This window comes from Symsagittifera roscoffensis, chromosome 1 (assembly GCF_963678635.1).
Source record: "Symsagittifera roscoffensis chromosome 1, txSymRosc1.1, whole genome shotgun sequence".
Classification (NCBI taxonomy): Eukaryota; Metazoa; Xenacoelomorpha; order Acoela; family Convolutidae; genus Symsagittifera; species Symsagittifera roscoffensis.
The window spans coordinates 14,685,739-14,703,408 of NC_087062.1; the positions used below are offsets into that span (position 1 = coordinate 14,685,739).

At 34.4% G+C, this 17,670-nt stretch overlaps 2 protein-coding genes across 7 annotated transcripts in view; one reads left to right on the plus strand and one right to left on the minus strand.

The window, feature by feature from the left end:
• The window catches only part of LOC134840219 (kinesin-like protein KIF9), a 510,307-nt gene that overhangs the window by 354,992 nt on the left and 137,645 nt on the right, over nt 1-17,670 (minus strand). The window lies entirely within an intron of this gene.
• LOC134839671 (uncharacterized) lies at nt 134-14,617 on the plus strand. Of its 5 annotated transcripts, none has more exons than XM_063855501.1 (7): nt 140-226; nt 559-671; nt 4,338-4,652; nt 5,917-6,136; nt 6,313-6,512; nt 10,416-10,619; nt 14,291-14,617. In XM_063855501.1, exons 1-7 carry the CDS (start codon nt 221-223, stop codon nt 14,601-14,603), a joined length of 1,371 nt encoding a protein of 456 aa, XP_063711571.1. In that variant the 5' UTR covers nt 140-220; the 3' UTR covers nt 14,604-14,617. The 5 variants fall into 5 exon arrangements, with proteins under 5 accessions (XP_063711628.1, XP_063711397.1, XP_063711571.1 ...); XM_063855391.1 differs by having other exon boundaries at nt 146-226; nt 545-671; XM_063855450.1 differs by having other exon boundaries at nt 146-226; nt 554-671.

Here is a 17,670-nt window from a genome sequence, read left to right on the forward strand (position 1 = left end):
GGCCCAGAAGAATGTATTTTTCGTTAATCTGAAAAAGAAATCAAAATGAATAAATATTGAGATGTAGTTTCTCATATTGAATAAATAAGCAGCGGTTGATTTTACTGACTTGCAACAAATCAAATTAAGTTTTACTTTCAGTTAGTAATGAATAAATTGAAACATTACTTGAACCATCTGTTCATCAGAAGTGCGGCCACTATATCTAGGACTCCCAAATATGCAGGTAGATCGTTGAGCTCAGAAGAATGGAACGAACTAGCTCAAAAATTGAAACCGAATTCTGAAAAGTTCCCTCTTATCGCTGTTCTTCACTATATTAAGAATGATAGGTATTTTTCCAGAGCGAAGCGAGAAAAAATTGATTTGCCGCTTTTTAAACCAAAATCATCCGAAAAATTTGTACTTGAAGCAAACGTTTCTCATAGTCTTCTTGACAGTCGTTTAAAATGGTTTGAGTCCATAAGGAGTCTCTATGAATTCGTGAACTTGACTTCTGATAGCGAATCGAAAGGTACTTTGTTGAAGTTCTATACTGAAGCAGCTTACCAAGCCAAGCAATGGAATATTGTCATTGATTGCTTTGAAGATGCTCAACAGTTTAGTGACCTTGTTTTTGGAATGGATGAGATAACGAGATACGCGGCTGTTGCATTTGGAAAAATTGGGAGGTAAGTCGATGCAGATGCATCAAGTTTTATTTGCGAAAAAATGTTTGTTTTTTCTAATTTCTAATGAGTGCATTTGGAGAAACGTATTGATTATAAACAAAATTTGGGATTGTTTATTGCTGCATTGGAGTTGCCTAACACGCTTCTGTTTGAAGTATCAAAGTCTGCCTCAGTCTAATTTCAGCTTATAGATGCTATTCCTTGACACTACGGGCCCAAACTTAGTGTTACCAAAAGTATTTTTTCATGGATTTTATGTATATTAGAAGTAGTCTAATGTGTCTAAAGTAGGCATTCTGATTTTTGATTTTTTCAACTTGTTTAAAAGAATCGCTGAATCACTTTGTCTATCATTTTCGCATTTCAAATATCCCTTTGGTTCACAATTTCTATTACCGCTTTGTTTAAAAGAATCACTGAATCACTTTGTCTTTCATGTTCGCATTTCAAATACCCCTTTCTGTTCACAATTTATATTTTATGATGGTTGTAAGTTTTTGAACTTTCATTTTGTTTGAGTACACAAGCGAGCTTTTCAATCTAAGTCGCAAATATTGGTGCCCTTTATAGGGCACTCTAAGGCATTTGGATAGCATGTGTTTTGGCATTCGATTAGTAAAAAATTAAAACAGTTGATGCATTTTAGTTCATCATTTGAAAAAAGCTATTTGTATCAAACAACAATACAATAATAAAACCTTTATTTCAGAAATTTTCCAACTCAATTTATCTGGCAATTTTTTTGAAATTTATAGTTTGTACATTATTTGGCTTCATGCTTTCCAATCTTCTACATGCAAACTTAGTAAAACAAATAGTGTGGATGCTTTTAGCTTATTATATTTCAAATGATCTAATGCAAAGTTTGGGTCTATTTATATCTGGTGCCACTTTTGCTGCATAGCATTTTATCTGCCTGCCAGCTTGCCATGATGTAATTGTAATGTATCATAAAAGGTGCGGAGCTCCGCTAATATAACTAAGTTTTCAAGGGCCAGTGGCGCAGATGCGAGGACGTGCGACTCAAAATTGTCTGGTCGTTAGTTCGAATCCGCCGCAGCAAATGTTTAAATTTTCAAGGCTTTTTTACAGTTTCTTTTCTTATTTCTGTTATATATCTAATTTTTGTCAGTTTCTAGCTTGTGTTTGCGATCGCGTCTGTTAATGTTGTTAGCCTAAAAAGTTTAAAGATTTTAGATTATTTGTGGTACCTGATTTTGCGCGGGTACAAAAGAAAAAATAACTAAACACACCCGAAGACAAAGTTTTCTCTGCTTTCTGTGAGCGGAACAACAAAATTGCTTGTAGCACAAAAGCCTTCAGACCATGTTTTTTTCGGCATTAAACTTTTCGAATTGTTTTTATTATTTTTTTCATGCATAGAACTAATTATTAGCGCTATTTTGTTTGAATTTAAGTTTTTAGTCTTTTTCTACTGGTATAAGATAACTAAGCTTGAATAGAGTGACTCTTGGCTCTCATTTTTTTGAAAAATGATTTCGTTTCTCAGTCCTTAGTTTCTTCACTTTTTGTGGTTGAAGAAGAATTTATTGTTCCCACCATTTGAAAAAGGGGAGGAACTTTGTTTTCGGGTGTTTGAGTTTTTTCCTTTGTTTTCCACGCAAAATTAGGTACCACAAGTAATGATTGGACTAGGTTGAGTGATATATCATATTAGAGCCCTTACAGTCGTGATTCGAACCACGTTAAATAAGTTTGCAAAGAGTTTTCCCAGTGTCGAGAAAAACCGATTGAATTTTTTTTAATCTAGCAAATATAGCAAGCGAGCAGGCTTACAGCATCAAATTATGCCTAATTTAAGACCTTAAAACTTAATTTTAAGCAAGTTAAATTTTCTTTTTGAAGTTTTTTTAGCTGCATTTTGGGATCCAAAAACTTCAAAAAATTCGAAAGTTTTTGAAAAAAAAAACGTTATTTTTTTTTGGTGTTTCTAGTCATTTTTCTACAAAATTTTAAACCTATTTTACTACGACTGTCTAACATGCTTAAGTTTCATTTTTACGTCAAATCCTTTCATCACACCGAGCAGAAAAAAAACACTAGTTTGGAAAAAACACTTTCTAAATTGTAGTTTTCTAAAGTCTATGGTCGGAACATTCTGTGCTACCTTCACAGTAACCGGCTATCCTTGTTTCTCATTATTAATGGTTGGAACAGCATGCGGCCTGCCTGGGTGCAGTTCGCTCGAAACATTCCGGCCTGAAAATGTTTAGAGCAAATTCTACCAACTAGATTTATTGAAATTTCATTTTTTCGTTTTTTTCTTTTCTTCAGCTTGTTTTCAGCCTGTATTATAAGCAAGTGGCTTTATATTGCTTCGTTTGATGAGCGAAAAAAGTTTGGAAAAAAAACGTTGTAAACCGTAATTTTCTAAAGTATATGGTCGGAGCATTCTGTGCTACCTGCACAGTAACAGGCTATCCTTGTTTCTCATTGTTAATGGTTGGAACAGCATGTGGCCTGTCTGTGTGCAATATACTTGAAGCATTCCGGCCTGAAAAAGTTAAGAGCAAAGTTTACCAACTAGGTTTGTTCAAATTTCATTTCTTTTCTTCGGCTTAATAGTTTTCAGCCTGTATTATAATCAAGTGGCCTCATATTGCTTCGTTTGATGAGCGAAAAAAGTTTTTGTAGGAGTGAGAGGGGGATTTAAAGTTTTTTCATTTAATTCATGTCTCTTGATTTTTTTTTCGGCTGAATGGATGTTTGCTCAGAAGTTTTTGGCTTTGCTACCTTTTGGTACGCTTTTTTCCTATGCTAGTTTCACACTCTTTTTTCTAGGCAGGTCTTTTTTTTAAATAAGCTTTATTCAATTTATTTGATCTAATTTTTTTTGATTTTTTTACTTGATACATTTTCTTAGTGGAAATGATGTTGTCAGCAATAATGTTCTCTTGCACTTTGCTGAAGCTGATGTTGATCGTCAATAATGGTCTATTCACCCAAAATTATGGTTTTATAAGATCTGATCATTTTTTGAACCGAAATAGCACTTTTCTGTGTTCGAATTCAACATCTGTGTATGGCTTATGTTCTACTAAACGATTTAACGCCATGTGTTTTATTACTATAATAAAACGTTTTTATTGCCGCCAGTAATTTCTGGTCAAGTATGTTAATGTATAGAAATCTAAGCATAAAAGCTATATGGTCTTTTAGATAATCAAAGGTATGGCCAAAATGCACGAGAAAGTGGTTTAAAACACAAGCCGGCAAGTAATAAGGCTTATTATTGTTTGTTATTTTTCATAATATTGGTTAAGTTTTTAGTGTTGAAGTATGTTTCTTGTTCCTCTGAAGTGCAGCTTTGCCCCTGTGTAAAAAAATAGTCTAATTCTTCGTTCCTCGCACGGGAAAAAAATTCAATTTGAATGCAGTTCATATCACGACTGAAAGGAAAATATTACTGGCATAGCTCGATAATATGTGACTTTCGATCTAGATATGTTAGGTTAAAAAACACCTATTACCTCTTATTATTTGGTCAGACTAAATAAGGTTTGTTTTCATCAGACAAAAAATCGTCAATTTAAATGACTGCATTTAGGTGAGATTTTACAGTAGTCATTGGTAAGAACGTTGAGAGAAATTTGTCAGGTTGGTTCATTTTATAAGTAACCTGGTTTATTTTATTGAAGTGTTTAGAAGCGACAGAATGATGGAGCTGTACTTCAGTGACCCCAAAATGATCCAAATCACGAGCCTAGTTGTTGCCTTGCATCCCATTGTGTCCGGAAGGAGTATGAATACCCTACATAGTCGAGTTATTTCATTCCTTACAACCCACAAATCAGATTTCAACAAGGTCATTGATTCTCTTTTTGACTCCGCAATATCTTTACTGTCTAACTCTAATTCGAGTGGTGAAAAGTTCATACAAGCTATGAACGTGCTTCTTCTGAGGACAAAACTGCACTCGTTGTATGGATTGTTCTACGAATACCCACTGGATTTTGTCAGGTTCTCCAGAATTATATTTTAAACACTGTGGTGTTCGTAGTTAAGGTAGTTAGCTTGCAAAAACAAGTACAGTCACCAAACATAAATATTCGTATAGCAGATTTATTGCGCTTTAGGCAAGTTTTGGTTTTTCGATAGAATGACTGTTTATCATTAAATTTGATGAGGAATTCAATGGTATAATTTGGTTTGTAGAATTTCCGAACCAAAACAATTTTGTAGAAATGGGCTTTTCAAGGTTTTGTTATTTTCATTTCAGATTTAATCGAAAGGGATGCAGAATTATTTGGATAAATTCTTATGTTATTTGCACGAACGTATAGTCAATAGGAAAACTAAATTAGGTATATTTGACATCAGTTTTCCTCGAAAAATGATTTGAAACAATATTGCTATTTTTTGGCAAAACTTTTGATTCAAAAAATTATAAGGATGTCGATAAGAAAAGAGAAACTTTGCAAACTAATTTTAATGGAGTAAAATTAATTTTTCAAGGACTAACTTGAATATCAAAAGTTATACAATCATAGATTTCAAACCGGTTTTTCTGGACTGAAGGAAAAATGTTGGAAATTTTCCAAAAAAAAATACTGGAAAAAAATTGACTGAAAGGGGTTTATTATTTTATATCACTCGGCCCAATGTGATGATTATTTGTGGCCCCTGAATTTGAGTTGAAAACACAAAAGAAAAAATAAGGATAGCTTGTTACTGTTCAAGGAGAACAGAATGCTCCAACCACATCATCCATAGAAAAAACTACCAGGAAAGGTTTTTTCAAGTTAGTGTCGTTTTTTTGTGCGTGATATGATGAGAAAACTAAGCGAACGCATAGAATGTTAGTGAATAAGGTACAATCAACAGGCAGCTGTATTTGAAATTAAATAGCAAAGAAAAATCAGAATTTTTTTTTTAATGTGTCTGGTTTTTTACAGAAAGTTTTCGATTTTTTCAAAAAACATTTTATTGACAAAGTCTCGCTAAATGAAGGTGCGAAAACTTATTTTCTGAAGTCAGACTGAGTTTTTCACTACTTAAACGAAAACGTTCAGGCTTTATAAGGCGTACTCGCTCGCTTTACTTGCTCGAATTTATTGGATAACAAAAGAAACCTAAACAGCTTTGCATGATGTATACTTAATTTGTTGGGAGAAACAAATCCTACGCCCTAGTTTTCCCAATCATTCTTGACGTGACCGGACTAAAGGTAATATATGCATCAGCGATCCAAATACATAAAAGTTTCAGAAACCTGTTGTTCCAGACAGGGCTTAGAATTTGGTCAATTCCAGCAGACGGTTTCAGAGTCCACTTACTACGACAACGCGTGCAGTATATGTTCTGGTAGCTTCCTGAAGTCGTTCTATCTCGCTGAAACTGAAGTGAAATCTCTGAGGGAGATGTTCTGGAAATTCCTGGACCAGAAGGCACAAAAAACAAACGTGCAATCCTTACTTGAAGAGCAGATATATGTCCTTCACCAGGTTTGCTTTTTAAGCTGTAAGATCCCGGAGTGTTGTTTTGTTTTCTGTTTGTTTTGCTCTGCACCTTTTTTTAAGTGTGCTGATAAGTATAATCTGAAAACAAAAAATTGACCTGCAATTAACTTGGATTCAAATATACAACCGGTTGCTTGTACATTTGTTTTGGTTTTTGTTAGACGATTCGAAGTATGGGTGGCTCTCTAGATGTTGTCATCGATGGTTTGAATGCAGCCCACAACAATGCAATAACGTCTATGAAGTTCGAGTTGTCGCAAGTTGTTCTCACCAAAGTGCATCAACTAGTGCATCGCCTCAAACTAAACAAAGTCCTCATTCTTGTCCCTGACTCAGTTGTGATCTCTAAACGACTATACAGGTAAGTGGGAGCTATCTAATTATCCAAGCAAAGCTTCTGTTATAGTATGAACTCTCTTTTTTTCCAACCTAAGTCGCAAATGTTAGTGTTTATTTTGAAAGTGATCTTTTAGTGCAGTATGTGCATAATGTCAATAACCATCTTTTAAAGAGCAGCCAATGTTAAGGATATTAATACAGACTATTATATTACAAATAGCACTTTAGCTTCAAGGTATCATGCATCTGTAGCGTGGAGGTAGAGAAAGAGATCCGCGACAAAATAAGAGGGTTAGAACCTGGGCAGGGTCGGATGTTTTTAATGAATTTTTTCGTATATTAGTGAAAATGTGTCCGCTCTAAAATTGAGGCATGTTAGTTGGTAAGTTTTTTTCATATTGAATGGTACTGCTAATGCCTCATAATTGGCTTGAGTCACTTGGCAATTATGTAGATACATAATTGGCGTGCTTCACTTAAGACATTATGTAGACTTAAAGTTTTACTCATTCAGTTCTTCGCAGGACTGTTATCGGTCATATTTTTGCTTGTATATGCGAAGTTTAACTTCGACTCTGTCTTTTAAACATGGGCTACAATAATCAAAAAGGTGTTCGTTTGGGGTTAATGTAGGACTTTCACGATGTGGTAGTGCCAGGAACGAAACTGTCCTTATTGATAATCAGAAAGAAGCCCAATTCTCTATCTGCAATGAGAACTGAGTCACAATAACTTTTGTTGACTCCTATAAGTTGCCCTATCTATATAATTTTTGCTGTATGAGCCATTATTATAAAACAAGTATTTCCTTTGAGCTGTAGAACAGAATTCTGAAACGGCAGAAAAGTAACGCCGATCTGATCAAGAACGATCAGAGCTCAATCTTAGTGTTATCATATGGCGACAGAGACAGTGGATTTTTTTTACAAAACTTTTCCGCTATTTAATTAAAGCTATTACAAAACTTGATGAACAGCTTTCAACCCAAGACAGACATGCAATAGAATACTTCTGTGTTATTTTTATCCTTTATGTTGCTAGAATGATGTTCATTTTGATTTACAATTTTTCTAATATTGAAGATATATACTTGGACTTGATAAAATAGTCGTTCCCTCTGCCATTCTAAATTTCAAACTTCTCGACAGTGTCCAAACTTAAATTTCAATTACAATCAAAACTGAAAACATATTCTCATCTTCGTCGACAACCGTTTAAACCTCACAACAGTGCGAATTTCTCGAACTAATTTGCGTGCTCTCGAAAATTGATTGCATCATAAGGTATCAGTCGTTATAGAATATCAGTTCTTAAATTACTCAGTGTATTACTTTTCAAATGAAACAGTATAAAGAGTAAAAAAATAGAAGCAGTGACCCTTTCGAAGTTGGACTACCATTTTTTTAAGAAGTTGGACTACCATTTTATACAAATAGAAGTTGGACTACCATTTTATACCAAATATTGATTGACTTACGATGATCTCAATTTCATAAACCAATTCTTTCAAAAAATATTTTTCCGAAATTGATTATATTCTTATTCCGAAATGTTTCTGGTATTCTTCAGGCACTGTTCTTTTCATTTACCATGTACGCTTTAGCCCGGTGTTCATACTCAGAAAAAAATTGAAATCCATACTTGATTTACTTCCTGGGTAGTGGCACGGAATTTCTACTTCTAGTTTTTGGTTGCCTTTTGCCATGGGACAATCTGGATTAGCAAGCATTTCCTCCTAACAGCCCAATGAAAATGTCAAATTTCGTATTAGTAAATTAATTTTTCTTTACTTTTTTCTTGCATCCTCGCCCACGTTCCGTTCAAAATTAAACTAGATAATGTTTTTTGAACTCGATGTAAGAAACATCGCGAAAACTTTCTCTAAGTATTATAATATCTGCTTTGAAATATTAAAATATCCGATTTCATCACTGCTTCTTGTAAAACAGGTCAAACTGAAATTGATAGTTAATCAATCAACGGAACCCGAGAACTAGTGGATTCCTTTTGCTAAGATGCAAATTACATCCCTTAAGGATCTAGTCGGACAAAAAGTCCATTAGCCTATTCTCGGTCTCGTCCCAACCTCCTTATCCATTCCTGTCAAAAAGCCTTCACCTAAATTATGTCCCTTCGGGAAATCAAAGCTATAATTACTAAGCCTTTCTTCAATATACGAGACAATGACCTCTTGCCAACTCTATTACCCGAACACAATAAGATGAAATTTCACTTGGAGTAGCATGAAAAATAACTTACTCAGAAGATCACGATGAAAAATCGCTTTTTCATTTCTATTTCGCACTTATATTTCACGAAATTTGTTCGAAAAAAGTTTTCATGGCGTAAACCTGATTAACCATTAACACTAAATTACCTTCAGAAAAGGTTTAAAATGCCAGAATTGCAAGAAATTTTTTTTGTCAACAATTGTCTTCATGTTAGGTGTCGTGTTAACTGTCACCAAAGGTGCGCATCTTCTACTTAGAATCCAGCGGTTTTTTCCAGCAAGTAGCTTCGTTTTCTGTTTTTTACCGATTGCTGAAAAATATCAGTCTCTTTTCCGGCAAATTGCTGATTGGAGTTATCGCAAGTTTTTGGAAAAAATTTTGTCCTTTTCAAACTAATCTGACTAAAAAATAAAAAAACTGAGCTCTACCAATACGAAGCTGGTGATACGAGAGAAAATCTCGAATCAAAGTTTCAAACTTTCATATACAACAGCCTACTCGAGTGTTTCGGGGTAAAATTTTTTCCCAAATAATTATATTCGAGCGGGCGAGCCACTTAGCTTAACTTAGTTCGTGCTTTTTTGTCAATTTTAATTCAAGCGACTGGTGTAGCTCTCTCTTACCTTCCCGATCTAAAGTGGATTCAATTAGAACTTTTTGCTCCCTTTGTATCATCTCATTTTGCTTCCCCTAATTTCACTTGCGATCAGCGTATTGAGCCTTTTTTTCTAAACTAACTCGCAAATAAAAATTTCATTGAAAGCATTCACCTATTTAAAACATTCACTGTAGCTTTGGAAATTGCATGGAATCTGTTCTCTGCTTTTTTGTGGCTAGTGTTTGTTACCTATTCAGCGTTCGTGGTTGAGTGGTTAGTGTTTGAGACTCTTAATTTCTAGATCGCAGGTTCCATTCCGAGGCGCAGACGAATTTGTTTTAATTCGAGACTTATTTCAATTTTTTCTTAATTGCTCTTTATAGAGCTGTTTTTGTCGTATTTTCGCTGGTGTTTGCGAAGCCTCGCTTCTTTGTCAAGCCTGCTGCTAGTCTTTTTTTCTATTAGCAGTCATTCAACCAGTTTTCCTTGTTATGGAAAGATGTACAATACAAGAAATAACCGTTCTAAATAAATAACCGTTCTAACCAAACTAATCAGAAAGAAGACCCAATTCTCTGTCTGTTATGATAATTCAGTAACTGCAACGATTTCTGACTGATATAAAATGCTTCAACTATATACTATTTTAGCTGTAGTCAACATTTTTATCTTTTGACTGAAGAACAGAAGATTGAATTTAACATTTTAAGACAGTTGATATAAAACAAAGCAGAATCAGAGCGCAAAGCGAACCAAAAAAAGATAAATTAAAGGTTGTCATGGGTAGATTTTCACAACAGTTTTTTTTCCAGCTGGTAGTAGAAAATTCACATTTCAACCATGTCTTTGCTTCAGGCAAATCTTTGGGAAAAGGTGCTTAAAAAGTTAATATCTAGTGGCTTGGCGATGATTTCGTCCAAAAAATGCGCGTTTTTGTCCAAAACGTGCTTGGTGCTTTTGTTCCCCTCCCTTTTAACCATTCACTGATCGCAGCAAAATTCGTTTGTGGTATGAAAAAAATCAGATCTAATGAAAAATGAGTTTTTTTTGCCTTAACTTATGCTGATATTGCTTCAACTATTTCCTATAAATTTAGATTCGACGCAATGGAGCGAGAGATAAAACGTCTCTATGGGTCGAGTGTAGTTCTCCACAGAGTTAACAAGGAGTTTCTGGATGACTGTTTTGTCATCTATGCCGCCCTAGTCTCCAACTCGTTCGTTCTGTCCAACGACCTCTATCGAGATCACGTAGGAATGGCTATGGCTCTGTATCCACAAGCAGCTTCTTTGCTTCCCAGGTTTGACTCAAAATCAAAATTGATGCTCACTGGCCAAATTGTAGGCAAATTGACGGGAAATACTGTGGAACCACTCTTTGATTTTATTATCTGATTTGGTAGTCCTAAATTGAACGAAATTGTTGTGCTTGGTTTATTTCAAAAACATTGAAGAACGCTGGTTTAGTACATTTTTCGTGATGATTTTGCCCAGGGTTGGCATGTTATTTAACATTGTTATTTAACATTGAATTTAACTTACAGTATTATTTATAATTTCTAACAGTGATGATAGCTATTTCTTAGAAATATGAATAATTCGTAGAAAAACACAACGCAACTATACTGAATGCTTGTTCCGAAACGATTGTAGCGAATCCCGAACGGATGAAAAAAAAAATTCAAACCAATTGCAGTTTCAAACCAATTGCTCACTGGCCAAATTGTAGGCAAATTGACGGGGAATACTGTGGAACCACTCTTTGATTTTATTATCTGATTTGGTAGTCCTAAATTGAACGAAATTGTTTTGCTTGGTTAATTTCAAAAACATTGAAGAACGCTGGTTTAGTACATTTTTCGTGATGATTTTTTTTGCCTAGTTTGTCTTACCACTGCAAAGTTAGGCGGGAATTTGATTTGGATCCGTTTTTTTTTCACGCTTAATTGGGTATCACAGTAAACTTCAGATGGGTATAATGCTGTATTATTTAGGAGTAATGAACGTAGTCTTGCTGTTTTTTTTCAGCTTTTTTTTCAGGAAAAAGTCTTAAAATTGTTCACGCTCAATTTTGATTTTTCGCGGTTTGAGCTGTGATTTTTAAGTTCATTCATTTGTATTGTTAAAAGGAAGGCAAACTCCGCTATCGGACAGCAAAATTGTAAAGGTCACGAAAAACCTGATCGACTTCTATTTCGACAATGGAAATTAATTATCAGATTTCCCAGCGAAATAAAAGTTCTACCTGTTGATCCAGTTCTCTCAAATTTGGTTAATTTTAACATAAAAGTGTCTATCATAATTTGTTCTACAAATTCAAAGAGCTTTATTTAAGGCCATCTATTTTTTTCTTTGAACTTCAAAAAGTGAAGATTTTTGAAAAAAAATTAGTAGTTTTTTTTCAGTTTTGCATTCTTAACTTTTTTCCCACTGTGAGTTGGCTATGTTATAATTTTATACTATTAAATGCTTATTTTGTTTTCCATTTTTAAAAAAAGGTTTTAAATTTTTTCAGATCTTACTTTTATCTTAGAATTTCTTAAGTTATGCATTAAGAGGGGTAATTGAATTGTTCCGACCATTGGAATTCGGGAAGAACTTAGTATTCGGGTGTTTCAGTTTTTTGCTTTTCGCGCAAAATTTGGTACCACAAAAAGTTATCGGTTTGAGTCGATTGATGTATTATATTAAAGCCCCTCAAGTCGTGATTCGAACGACACCAAGAAATTTCAAAAAAGTTGTCCCAGTGTCAACAAAAACCGGTTAGAAAGTTTCGATTGTCAATCTAATTTTGAGCGAATAGAGCGCGAGAGCAGATTTATAATAGGCTTTTTTTATCGAAGAAGGATAAATCGTGAAACTTTTATTCAGTCACTGGAGATTTATGTCAATTCCAATACAATCAGTTTTTGAATTTTTTTTTGTCAAAAATAATTGAATAGATAATCATACAGTTCATTGAGTTCTGACTTGATTATCTTCTGATCCTTTCTTTTAAAAGAGCAGTGTCGTCAGCGTAAATAAATGGGGTCTGTTCGTTACTCGACTATCTCAAGTCGTTAATGTATGAAATTTTAAGCAATGGGCCTAATTTTTTTATTGCTGTGGAATTCCCAAGTTTTTTGATGGAAGTGATTTTTATTGTTTATTACAACAAAGCGTAATGTAATATTATGAAGATCTGTTTTCTAACCTAAGTCGGAAATGAAAGTGCTCATTTGACAGCCCTTTTTTGCAGCATATTTCAATTTAAATCATATTTAAGCGTATTTAATCATATTTAAGCTTACATAAACATTTTAATGGCCTATGTTGCTGCTTTATTTTTGGCTAGTGTTAGGTCCTGTATGAAAAAAAACATGTCTTTTGAACATATGGGATTTTTTGTTTCTTTTTTGTGACTTTTTGGAAATTTTTTGCACTATTCGCAGAAACTACTGTGCCGATTTTTTTAATGGTACCAGTGTCGTCAGCGTAAATAAATGAAAAATGGTGCAAAGAGCAGTGTCGTCAGTGTAAATAAATGGGGTCGGGTGGTTATTGGACGAACTCAATTCGTTAACGTATGAAATGTTAAGCAATGAACATAATGATTATCGCTGCGGAATTGCAAATTTTTTGATGCAAGCGATTTTTAGGTTTCATTACAACGAAGTGTAATGTAATCTTACGAAGAATGTTTTTCTAACTAAGTTGCAAATAAAAGTGCTCATTTGGTAGCTCTTTTGGCATATTTCAATTTAATCATGTTTAAGCTTACATAAACTTTTTAATGGCATATTTTGCTGCTTTATTTTTGGCTAGTGTTAGGTCCTGTTCGAAAAAAAATTTAATGTGAAAACGTATGGGATTTGTTGTTTGTCTTGTTTTTTTGCTACGCCTTGGAAAATTTTTGCACTATTCGCAGAATTTTCATTTTTTTTCTCAAAAACTACTGTACCTGTTTTATCAAAAATGATACCAATGAAAACCGGCTGCTCTTTCATATGCCTGCATATTTCGCTAGTTTTGTTTCGTTCAACCTCACGTTTTACGGCCTTCAAAAGTTTCAGTAGGGGTATTTTTGGCCTTTTTGTTTTATTTTCTCAAGTATTAAAGAGGTATTCCTATGCTTTAGTTGAGAAAATTTTATTGATTTAGGAAAAGGTGAATAAGCGTGCATGGCGTGCATAACTTAAGAAATTTTTTAGACTCAAAGTTTTTTTCATTCAGTTTTTCCCAGAAGCGTTATCGGTCAAACTTTTGCTTGTGTATGCGAAATGCAACTTCGCCTCTGTGTTAAAATATTAGAACAGGTAGATTCAGGATTAGCTGGGCCGCTAGTTTGCTCCCAAGCGACTGTAGCGCAGATGCGAGGATGTGAGACTCCTAATCAACAGGTCGGATATTCAAATCCGGAACAGTTAAATAGTTTTTTTTGGTCAATTTTTGCTGCATAACATTGGCAATTTGGTAGAAACTGTAGCTGCTTTAATGGTGGCTAGTGTTAGAGTAAAGTTACAAGTGGTCGTAGAGCAGATGTGAGAACGTGATACTCCTAATCTCAACAAAACATTTTTTACTGGGTGTTTCTTTTAAATCTTTTCCGTATTTCACTTTGTTTTGAGGTCTGTTTAGAGGTCTTTTTTACATTATAATTGCTTGTGTTTGTGAAGCGCAGCCTCGCCTCTGCGTCACAAGTGGTGCGGAGCTCTATTTTGTCTCGGTGTAAATTTTTGATTGTTTAACGACAGCCAAACAAATGAAAACAAAACTCAGGTTTTCAGAAAGTTAGTCATTGTCAGTGTGTATTTTTTTAGGTTTTAAATTTAATCTGAAAATTGTAAAATTGTACCCCAACCGTTCGTAAATGCACCTCGTTTGTAGCAATTGATTTTCGAATGTAACGGGATTCTTGCGACGGAATAAATCAAATTAAATTATATTTCTTAAATTAAATTGAATTATAATTCTAATCTATGAGATGTTTCAGCTTTATTATGAGCAGGCGCATCAAAACATCAGGAACTGTCTCGGCGCGAAATTTGACCGACCGAAACTCAATTAGTGTCTACAAGCCTCCTTCTTTTTCTTACGTCCCTCAATTCAGCATCAAAAAGTTAAACGCGCCCGGAGTCTCTTGGGATCTCATTTTGCACGAACCAGTTGACCTGAATAAAAATCAAGATAACCTGAAACTGAGAAGCCGAAAACCTATTCAGTGGATTTGTGCTAAACGCAACTTTACCGGGTTTTGTGAAAAGGATAATGATCTCATTGATGAATGGGTAGAAGAAAATTTGTAGCATATTTAAAGTTGTGATAGTATTTTTGTCTTTTTTCATTTAGTTGAGATGAGAGAAAAGGAAAAAAGATTAATATAAGTTCTCTAAATCATAAATTCGGAGTAGTAATTACCTATTAAAATTGCGTGCAATTTATTTTAAAGGGAAGAATTATTAAAAGAAGGCAGTTGATGAATTATAGACCACTTCGACTATTTGTTGTGGCGCTTAGCCAAAATAAATCAATGACAGTCCTTTTCCTTTGCCCTCATAATATAGGAATTAAAAATTTAGAAACCCGAAAGAATTTCACTCCAGCGAATTACTCGACAAGTTTTCTTGGGACAAATTTGTGATTTTTGGACTCACGATTGAGCCAACTTTGTTTTTGTATCGCTAATTGTTTTTCTCTTCTTTTCTGACCCAATATTTATTTCTCTTGTTGCCAGTAAGAGTATTGGAACTGCATACTGCGCGTTTTTCACATTTAGAGAGACTTATTACTAAGAAACGCTTGTGGCATATCACGATTTTCTAACTTAAGTCGTACATTTTTTTTCAATTTTGGTGGGGTTAAGCAGGTTTATTGGGTGAGGCGCGAGGGGTGCATTATTTGCTTGAGTTTTTCATTAGCTAGATGGTTGAAGTTTATCCTTAATTTTGCTTGAGCTTGCGAGTTGGAACTTGTGTAGCAGGGCCTTTGTGTAAAAATTTAGATTTATTACAAGGAATTTATGTATCGGCTCCAGTTATTTCGGCTTTGAAGCAGCTTTTGACAATTTGACATTTTTTCTTTAAACAAAATTGGAATCAAAAGTACAAATAAAATAAATTGTGTCATGAGCCACAAAATTTAAAAATAGTTCTAGCTTAGGAAAATTTAATTCTAGGAATCTATCATTCCGCAATTGAGGTAAATATTATTTCACTTGCGAGAGCACGTGACTTTTAATCGGGAACTAGACAGTTTTTCCGGTAAACATTTTTTCTTACACATTTCTGCTTCATATCTGCTGACATGCTCAATTTATTGAAAATTCAAATAAAACTACTTCTTAGCTCATTTAAGGAAATTCTTAAATTTTTTAAATAGGTATTGAAAGTATGTTATTATTTTTTAAAATTTGTACGTTTCGTCTCGATTTCTGTTGTCTGTTTTTTTTTCAGGTGAAATTTTTATCTGGTACGCTTTTCAACCAGTTTTTTTCAAAGTGAGGGTTTTTGTACACAAGCATAGCTTGTGTTATAGTATGAACTATCTTTTTTTCCAAACTAAGTCGCAAATATCTACAGCCTTCGAAAAAGTGTGTGGGGAGAATTTTTGACCCGTTTTTGGATTTCTTTTCTCGAAAACATCAATGTGCAGAACAGGTTGAGGGAAGCTCCCCTGCATAAACAGCTACGCCCAATCTTTTTACACAAAATGTTATGGCCCTCAAAATTGTAAATTTTTCGATTTTTTATCCATGGTTTGAAACTTTTACACTTTTCTCAAAAACTACTCTCCCAAATTCGAGATTTTAGTTTCAATCGATCGGACGGGTTGTGGGGAGCTCCTCTGCGTTAGCGGTTACGCTCAAATTTTGTCACACAAAAAATTATGCCCTCAGAAAAGTCAAACTTACGATTTTTCTTACCGTTTTTTGAAACTTTTCGGTTTTTCTCAAAAACTACCCTCCCAAATATGAGGTTTTGGTTTCAATGAGTAGAATGGGTTACGGGAAGCCCCGCTGCTTAAATGATTACGCCTATTTTTTTACACAAAAAATTATGACCCTCTGAATAGTCGAATTTTCGATTTTTTGACCGTTTTTTCAAACTTTTTGACTTTTCCCGAAAAGTACGCTCCCAAATCTGAGATTTTGGTTTCGATTGGTGCAATGTGTTGTGGGAAACTCTCCTGCATAAACCGTTACGCCCATCTTTTTTTACACTAAAATTAATGACCCTCGGACCTCGGAAAAATTGAATTTTTGACTGTTGTTTGAACATTTTTGACTTTTCTCTAAAAGTAACCTTCCGAATCCGAGATATTGGCTTCCATGAAAAGATAAAGGGCTCTCATGTTCAATTTTTTTTATTACAAAAAGAAACTTTTGGCCTTCAGAAATATCAATGTCTTGATTTCTTGTCCGTTTTAAACTTTTGACTTCTCGAAAACAACTCAATCTGATATCAAAGGTTTAATCATGGCAACAGGTTGTAAGAAGCCTCCGTGCATAAACAGCTACGTATTAGAGTTTGAGCAAGAAACATGATTTTGGGAAAATTCCAGAATTACAAAATTTTTCAATCCTTTTTTAATAGAGCAACAACCAAGGTTTTGGGTGAAGCTCAATGCATAATTTTCTATATAACCTACTTCATCCCGCATCAGTACAACAATATCAAAAAATATCAAACAGGTACCTCCAGCTTTAGCTGGGCCTCTAGTAGCTTTTAAGCTTCAAGGTATCATGGATCTGTTGTGTAGAGGTAGGGAAGGAGACCCGCAACAAAATAAGAGGATGCGAACCTTGGCAGGGTCGGATGTTTTTATGAACTTTTTCGTATACCAGTTAAAATTATGCGCTCTATAAAATAAGGCATCGTAGTTGGTAAATTTCTTTTTTTCCAAACTCACTGGTACTGCTAATGCGTCATAATTGGCGTGCGTCACTTGAGAAATTTTGTAGACTCAAAGCTTTACTCATTCAGGTTTTCCCAGTGGCGTTATGGGTCTTGTTTTTGCTTGTGTATGCGAAGTGCAACTTCGCCTCTGTGTCAATTTTTGATTTGAACCGGGTGATAAAATTAACTATTATGAAAATTCATGGGATTTAATTTTGAAACTTTTTTGAAAACATGGACAATTTTTTCATGTTTTCTCAAAAACTACTGAAAGGAAGCTCGAAAAAGTGGTTCCTTTAAAAAGACCACGCACTCTCCTGTCTGCCTGCATAACGTTAAGTTTTTTTCTACCTCATCCCATTTTCTACAGCATTCGAAAAATTGTGTGGGAAGAATTTTTGACACAATTTTGGAATTTTTCGTTTTCTCGATAACTACCCGTCCAAATCTGAAGTTTTGGACCAAGAGAAAGCAGAGA